At 45.8% G+C, this 8,197-nt stretch overlaps 1 protein-coding gene across 2 annotated transcripts in view; it reads left to right on the forward strand.

Moving 5' to 3' along the window:
• DGKD (diacylglycerol kinase delta) overlaps window positions 1–7,906 on the forward strand; it is a gene marked incomplete at its 5' end in the record, with an annotated part of 56,718 nt that extends 48,812 nt beyond the window's left edge. For both annotated transcript variants that reach the window (XM_080349421.1, XM_080349422.1), the window contains 8 exons: window positions 34–168; window positions 3,021–3,172; window positions 3,956–4,067; window positions 4,234–4,326; window positions 4,687–4,806; window positions 5,149–5,266; window positions 6,473–6,603; window positions 7,773–7,906. In XM_080349421.1, the coding sequence (XP_080205547.1) occupies window positions 34–168; window positions 3,021–3,172; window positions 3,956–4,067; window positions 4,234–4,326; window positions 4,687–4,806; window positions 5,149–5,266; window positions 6,473–6,603; window positions 7,773–7,862 (951 nt within the window). In that variant the 3' untranslated portion in view covers window positions 7,863–7,906. The remainder of the gene's footprint in view (window positions 1–33; window positions 169–3,020; window positions 3,173–3,955; window positions 4,068–4,233; window positions 4,327–4,686; window positions 4,807–5,148; window positions 5,267–6,472; window positions 6,604–7,772) is intronic.
• Between the last annotated feature and the right edge of the window lie 291 nt (window positions 7,907–8,197).

The raw sequence follows: 8,197 nt of genomic DNA on the forward strand, positions 1-8,197 counted from the left end.
TTAGAGCTTTTCTGACACAATCACTTCTTGCAGTGTCGGACAGTGAAGATAGCAATTCTTGGAGAAGAGGGAGTCCCTGTGCAAGTGGATGGAGAAGCCTGGATCCAGCCTCCTGGTTACATCTGGATTGTTCATAAGAACAGGGCACAGACCCTCACCCGAGACAGGGTAAGAACAGCCTTTGCATACACTGCATAGTACACGTGTTTTGATGTCACGTATACCTGGAGTGTGTGGCAATGGCCACATGTGAAGGCTTAGCACTTTGAATGTAAGAAGCATATTTTGCATAAAACTTTTTGGAAAGAATGTGACTAAACTTGAATTCGCCACTTAGGAAATTGCACAAATAAGGTTGTTTATGCAAGCTTATTTTGCTTCCTTTTCTAGGTGCCTTGTGACAGCGTTTGTTAACACGCTTGCATGCTGTTTTTCTCACAGGATGCCTGCTTCACTGAGTGCTGCGGATTGTCTAGATCCAGCTGTTCAGTATCTTAATTTCTCATAATTGTTCAATCTGTGGCCTATACCTCACTGACCAAGTAAAGCAGTCTCTCATGCCTTGTTCAGCAGTGTGTGTCTCTCATGTCATAATTTTTCAAATATATAATATCTGATGAGTACTGCCACATGAGGAAGTGTCCTTGCTGTTTTACTGTATTGCTGAATGGTGGGGAGCCAAAGAAAAGGATAAAGGCCTTGCTGTGGCACAGACAGGCTTTATGGGTCCTCCCAAATCTGTGACTGTCTGTGCCTAAACAGTCTTGTTGATAGCAGCTCTTAATACTTTCCAGCATAGCCTCCCTTTACCTAGCTTCCAGAGCTAATCAAAGTCCTCTGCAAAGGACTCACCTGCTGAGTAAAAGGAAAAGAGAGAACAGCCAAGAGGAAAAAGGGAAAGCAGCCTGTTACAGGCCTGAGGCACGTTGCCTGGCAGGAATTTACAAGGATGATGGTGTGAAGAGAAAGCAAAGGTGGGCACACAAAGCCCCTGTCATGGTAGGACACAGCAGTACCCAAGACCCATTGAACTGGGAGAGAACAGTGGGTGTGGTGTGGTGTGGTTTGGGTTGGAAGGGACCTTCAAAGGTCATCTAGGCCAACCTCCTGCCATGAGCAGAGACATCTTTACCCAGATCAGGTTGGTCAGAGCCATGTCTGACCTGGCTTTGAATATTTCCAGGTATGGGGCATCTACAGCCTCTCTGGGCAACGCATTCCAGAGTCTCACCTCTCTCATTGTAAAAAGTTTCTTCCTTATATCTAGTCTGAGCATGCTTGCTTTTAGTTTAAATCCATTAACCCTTGTCATATCACCCCTTGATGTGAATTTTGTGGAGAGGAGGAGACAGGAATAGTGCACACAGTCTTTCCTGAAGGGTGAGAGAGCTTCTGCAATGTCACACTGAGGCTTGGAGGGGGAATGACTGAAGGAGATTGCACAAAGGGCAAGGGGGAACAGGATTTGCTGCTGTAGAGGTGGGAGGGAGAAATGGAGAGGCAACCTACTTGTGGATATGGTGGGAAGGGTGGAGTGAAGCACAAAAGCTAGACAGGACACACAGGTCCCTAGGGAGTGTGCTGTGTGTGTTGAGCCATCCGAAGCCATTGCTACAATTGTGCCATCCCACTCCTCATTACATATAAACCTGGTTTTATAGGCATGGAAATGCCACTGAGGAAGAGGTTTCAGTTTTGCAGAGCAACATTCAGCTTTTGTCTTGACTGTGGGCTTCTCTTGATTTTTCCTGCTGTTCTTTTGATCATCATTGCACACCCCTTCCTTCACAGAGCAAATCTGTCCTGTGCAGTAGATGAAGCTGGGTCCTTTCTCCACCTGTGTGACCCTGCACTTTTGGTAGAATTTTTCTAATAGGATTTGGGATATTTAGTTTCCTAAACTGAAGATGGAAAAACTCAAATTCTGTCATCTGGTCTCACCTGGACCACTGAAAAGTCATCAGCAAGGCTGAGAGCAGTGGGTTGCTTGCGCTGAGCTGGCAGAGCTGGGTTTTGTCCTGTGTGAGGAGCAGCAGGGGCAGGAAGTGCTTCACCACAGAGCTTCACAGTATTTGCAGACACAGGAGAATTGCCTTCCAGAACTTTGGGTTGTCCCCAAAGGCACTTGTGTTCTAGGTGACACTGGCTTTTCTGCTCCATCTGTCTCCCCTCTCTGTTCTTAGTCCCGTGCTTCTGACCTAGTCTGTACTCAACTCATTTGACTTTACAGCCTCAGGATCCATGATACCGTTTTCTTCCTCCTTCCCATCCAGCTATCGGACTCAGTCTTCTTTTCTGGCTCTCCAAATGCTGATTTTTTTTTTTCCCACAAAAGCTTCACACCCTTGCTTGTTGCCCTCATCTTCACCTCTGAATTATTCTTCCTATTTCAGTCTTCCCCACGCATCGTCTCTTGTCTAACCCGTCTTGCCATTTCCTGTGCTCAATGATCCATCTCTCCTTGCCCTGAGCCTCCATGTTTCAGTTTTCATTCTCACCATATCCAGTTTTGGTCCTTCTGCATTGAATCTGTTTTACTTTTTCCTGTACTGGTAGCTGATGCCAGCAGGAATATCATTATGGGTGCAAGTGAGACAAGGTCCTACCTCTGAATTCACTTACTGGGGAAACCCAGTTTACTTCCAGATAAGGAGAAGCTTTGAACATTTTTAATTTCCAGCTCTGAGATGTCACTTGAAGAGGTGTGCAGTAATACTGAAGTGTAGAGGCGATTCAGCTACTCAGAGAAAAGGCTGCAACCAGTAGGGAGTTGGTAGATTTTGTTGGTCTGGCCCTCAGAATTGGCCTAGCAATTTTGACTAAAACTAGGCTTAAGCAAAAATTAAGGCAGGGCAAGCATGTGGCAGGGAAACCTTCAGCCCAGGCAGCTAGTTAGCAAAGGAGCTGAACCACTGGGTGCTGCAGTGAAAAGTGTCCCTATTGGATTTGTGTGGTTTGCATCCATTGTTTTTTATAGGAGCTTTATGAGGTATCTTACAGTTTGCTTGCTGTGTTTTTAGGCATTTGAGAGCACGTTGAAGTCCTGGGAGGACAAACAGAAGTGTGAGTTGTCCCGACCCTCCTCTTTCTCTCTGCAACCAGAGATCATGTCTGAAGAAGAATCCACCCAGATCAACCAGTTTGGTCAAGCTGCAGGTGCTCTGATCCACAGGTGGGACTCGATTTGCTTTTGGTGAATAGAGCCCTCCTTCAATGCCTGAAGTTCTTGTCCTGCTCCCTGTTCCTGGAGATGCTTCTGTTCACTCTTATCTTCTGCAGTGCTGGTCCATGTCACTGTGGGTAACATTGTTCATTATGCACTGTCTCAGCTGCACAAGGACTGAAGTTGAATAAACATTCTCAGGTCATTCTGAACAAAAAAATGTTACTTTCATGTGCAAACGTGGATCCTTTAATGCTGAAAGAACCCATTATCTTTGATCATCAATTATTTTTATCAGAAATGAAACAAAGGCCTCTCTAGGAGCTCAGATGACAAGCTGGGTTCTTATAATCCTGATGCCCAGCAGCGATTTCTGGAAGAAGTCACTATGCTCACCTGCTCATCCTTTACTCAGATCTTCAGCTCCTTAGTCTGGACCTCTCAGAGAAAATGCCCAGAGTCACATCAGAGAAGATTTATTAAACTGTCATATGTGCAGCTGCATTTCACATCACTATGGCCATACTGCAATGTTTAAGTTGTATTTCAGATTGTTCCTAACTTGTGTGCAGAACTGAATATGCACCTGGAGTTATGCATGTGAGCTCTGCCTTGCTTTGCCTGTGCATGCTCACCCTAGCAGGGAGAATTGCCCTGCTTTGCCAGAGGCTGTGCCCCTCCTGTGCTTTGTTCCCGCTCTTGTCACTCAGATGGGTATTACAGGAGATACCCAGTCAGGAAAGATCACCTGCTTTGAGCATATGCTGATGCAATCTGTAATTCTCTCTTTAGCATTCGGGAAATAGCCCAGTCCTATCAGGACATGGAACAGGAGCTTGCCCATGCTGTCAATGCCAGCTCCAAGTCTATGGACAAAGTCTACGCTAAATCCAAGTCTACAGAGGTACTTCACTTACTTGGCATCTCCCATTTTGTCCTTGTTCTGTTGCTCTTAGTTTTCCTTTCTGATTCATCAAAAGTAGGCCTTGCTTGTCTAAGGCTTCTTCTGTTTGAGCACTCAGACCTCAGCTTTGCCAGGCTTAATTTGCACATGAATTGCTTCCCTGCAGGGTCTGAACTGCAGCCTTGTTGTAGAGATGGTGAATAATGTCAAAGCCCTGCATAATGAGACAGAGCTGCTGCTGGCGGGCAAGATGGCGCTGGTAAGAAGCACAAAGCACGTGTAAAACAGCCTCTTCCTTTCCTCTCCTACTGTTGCCTTGGCGAGCAACATTTTGCTGGTTCTAGTCTTCTTTGTAACAAGTCATTTTAAATATTATCATTGAGGAATTAGGATGGTGTTGCTCCATGGGCAGGATGAGCAGTCAATCTAGCATGCCCAGAGTTTGGAGCTCAGAAAAGGTGAAAATCGTTAACTTGGCATCATCTGGGCAGACAGTCCACCGTGCACTCCCTTTTCAAAGGAGAAACTGCTTTGTTAGCTAGGAATTTCAGAACAAGGGCCTGTCTGTGTGTTCCACCATGTGGCTTTTAACTCTGCTTTGCTTCCATTTCTGATCCAGCAATTAGATCCTCCACAGAAAGAGCAGCTCCAGGCAGCCCTGGCAGACATGGACCTCCAGCTGAGGAAACTAGCAGACATCCCTTGGCTGTGGCAGCTGATGGAGCCCTGTGATGACGAGGTGAGGCAGACCGAGGCTGTATTTCCCTAGCTCTTCTATTCACTACTTGGCTGTGTTTGACTTCTGGCGAATATATGACTGATGTGAGAAAAAAGTCCTTAAAAAGGAAACTTGGAAACTTGACCTCCCAATGGCTAAAGAAAGTAATTTCCTGCTAAGGTCGCTTGCATGACCTGGGATCAACTTTCTCTGTTTCCTTTCCTGTCTTGATCAGAATGAGTTTCGAATTTTTTTTCCTCTCTTACAAGGTCATGGAGCTGAGCTTGACAGTAGTTGTTGCTCTTGGTCCGTTCCAATCAATTTATGGCTGTTTGCCTGATTTTTCCCTTTCTGTTCTTACAGAACCAGATGCTGGATTATTCTAAACGCAGCCGCAGTGGCAAATTCCGGCTGGTGACCAAGTTTAAAAAGGAGAAGAACAACAAAAATAAGGAGACTCATAGTAGCATGGCATTGCCGGGTACCAACTCTGCTCGTTCATTGTGTCTCTTTGTCACATCAGTGTGCTCACACCATTACCTATACCCTGTCTCTTTCCTCTCACGTTCTTTCCTTCTTCTGTTTCATGTGCATCTGCCTTTTCTTGGAGGTCTAGTCTGTCTTTTTCACGTGGCAAAGTAGCTTATTGCTCATTTCCAAGTCATTGTCCCCCAGTACCATGCAAATATTCCTGAGCAGAAACAGGAGGTACCCTCTGAAGAATTCTGCCTACATCCAGACATTTTAGGGGTGCTTAGTGAAGTGAATTTGAGGATTTTGGCATTTTAGATATCTAAACGACTGCGGGGCCCAAGTCCGCATAACTCCGATCTTTTCACTGCTAATTCTCTGTGATATGGTTAATGATGTTTTTCTCATTGATTCACCCTCAGGCTTTAATCAAGTTTCATGTCTAATTGGCTGGGGATCAGCATCACCACAGGTGCACCCTGACCTTTAATCCTACTAGTCAGTAGATAAAAACTGTCCATGAATCAACAAATTGCCATTTAAGACACTTTCTCTCCAATTGGGTTAGTTGATTTTTTGGTGTATGCTCTCCTTATGAAGACTTTCTTCTAAAATTCAGAAGTACTACCTATTCTGTGGGCTCTTGGGTCCTGTCCTCTGCCATGGACTGTCTGACAGGCTAGTGCTCATTCACTGCCTCCTAGAACCTGGGAACTTTATTGTTCTCTTATGTAGAGGTTGTGCAAGAAGGTGGAAGTCTAAAATCCTCTCTCTCCTTCAGACTTGGGGGAGAGGGGTTACCATTTTGTTTACTGAGCACAAGTGCTTGTACCTAATAACAAACTGATCTGTGCTTGACTTTACATATTCTATGGACCCACTGTTTGGTAAGCAGAGGAGTATCAATGAACTACCTCTTCTTAAACACGGCAGTAAACTTTAAAAAGAAGTTTATCCAGTCCCATGGAAACAAGCATGCACTTCCTTTTGGTTTTATTGCAGCTAGCCTCTGCTTAAGAGAACACGTCTTACCTTTGTCTGCTCTACCTCCGTTGTTTGAGACTAGGTTGTGCTCCCAGTCCTTGCCCTCCCTTTGGTTTGAGGCTGTGCTGCTGCTGGCCCCTCTCTGGCAATGAGTGCTGGTGGTGTCCTCATCTCTCACTGTCTTCTGGGGTTCTGGGTACTCAATGCACTCCTGCTTTTCCATCTCTAACAGTTCACCTCTGGGGAACGGAGGAGGTTGCGGCCTGGCTTGAGCATCTCAGTCTTTGTGAGTATAAGGATATCTTCATCCGACATGACGTCCGGGGCTCTGAGCTCCTGCACCTCGAACGGAGGGACCTCAAGGTACTTTGATGATCGGCTCATGAGAAATAGCCAGCTGCATCTGCATGACCTTCTGTGCTCAATGTGCTTGGAAGTGGTCTGCCCGCTGTTCATTCCACGTGCCTTGGCAAGATGGATGGGTTCATTGTGGCTTCATTGTATTTTCTCACTGTTTCAAGTCACCTGATTTCTAGTATCAGGGAGGTGGAACAGCTAGTTGAGGGACCAGCTGTCCAATTCTGCCGCAGCTTCCTGGAGATGTAATGCAGTCCGGCACACGAATTGCAGAAAGTGTTCTTGAGAGCCTCTGATTTTAATGATGGAATGGAAGTTTGCAGCTTCTCAGCTCTCGTACCATCTTTGCAGAACATGCTGTGATTGGGAAAAATTGATTCTTATGTTGTAGTCGCTGGAAAAATAGAACATCACACTTCTTTGTTACAACAAGAAAAATTGTTGTGGTCTTTGATGGGGCTGCTAGGTGGAGAGAATATTTTAAAATAGTGCTTAGTAACCACATGGCAGAACTTCACATCTCCTCACTAGGAGATGCTTTCTCTACAGAGAAAATTGAAAGTGGTGGTTCTTTGCATGTGCAGGAGGCTCGTGTCATCGTTCTAGTGACTTCCACATAGCAGAAAAATACTTTGTTGTAAAGTAGTGCATGGCATTTGCTGAATGCCTCTTGGATCTTCCTTTGTGATTTTCACCATCTTCCTGTTTTGAGGTTTGCTGTGATCTGTGTAGCCGATTCCTTTGCATGCCACCCAGGTGCGGCCTGTGCTTTGTCACATGGTACCCAAGTGTTTGCACGTATATTTGATGTGACCAGTGACAGACTGGTTCTTCCTGCATGGTTTGGCTACTAGCTTAGGTCCTTGAGTTCTGTATGCTCTATCTGTTCTCTTGCTGTGGCCTTTGACAGTCAAAGCAATTTGCATTTCTGGCCAGTGGTCCACAGTTTATTCTGTCCATTGCTCTGCACCTGCTCTGTGTTTGTTACCCTGTGATGCTGATAGCTTTTCAACGCGGGCTTTGAGGTTGCATGTATAACGCTCAGTTTGTAATCTGTCTGATTGGTTTCCTCCTCTCTTTGTAACTGGCTGACTGGTTTGTAACCTTTGCTTGGCCACTTGGAATTTCCCCCCCACAGCCTTTCTCCTAAGGAAAGGTTTTCTCTTTTCTTCCAGGACCTGGGTGTGACCAAAGTGGGTCACATGAAGAGAATACTGCACGGGATCAAGGAGCTGAGCCGGAGTACTCCTGCCAGCGAGGCTTAGCCTCTGTTTTCACAGCCTGTGTCTACCATTCCCCCTAACTGCACAGCAGTCACCTCACAGAGCAGATGTGCTCATGACTGTCGCTGCTGAACAGCCAAACTGTAGCTGTTCAGAGCTCCTATCAACCAAGCATGGTGCTACCTTTTTTTCCTGTGGGGTACGGCTGCATCCAGTTGAGAGGCACCTTGTCTGTGCTCAGACAGAGCCTTCCGGAAGAAAAATCGCTTGCTGTTTGAAGAACCGTGTCCTCTGACGTGGGAAGTTCTGGTTCCAGTGACAGTGCAGGACTCCTGAGAATTGCAACACAGCTACCTTTACTGGATAACTTCATCATA

Source organism: Nesoenas mayeri, assembly GCF_963082525.1.
Source record: "Nesoenas mayeri genome assembly, chromosome: 9".
Lineage (NCBI taxonomy): Eukaryota > Metazoa > Chordata > Aves > Columbiformes > Columbidae > Nesoenas > Nesoenas mayeri.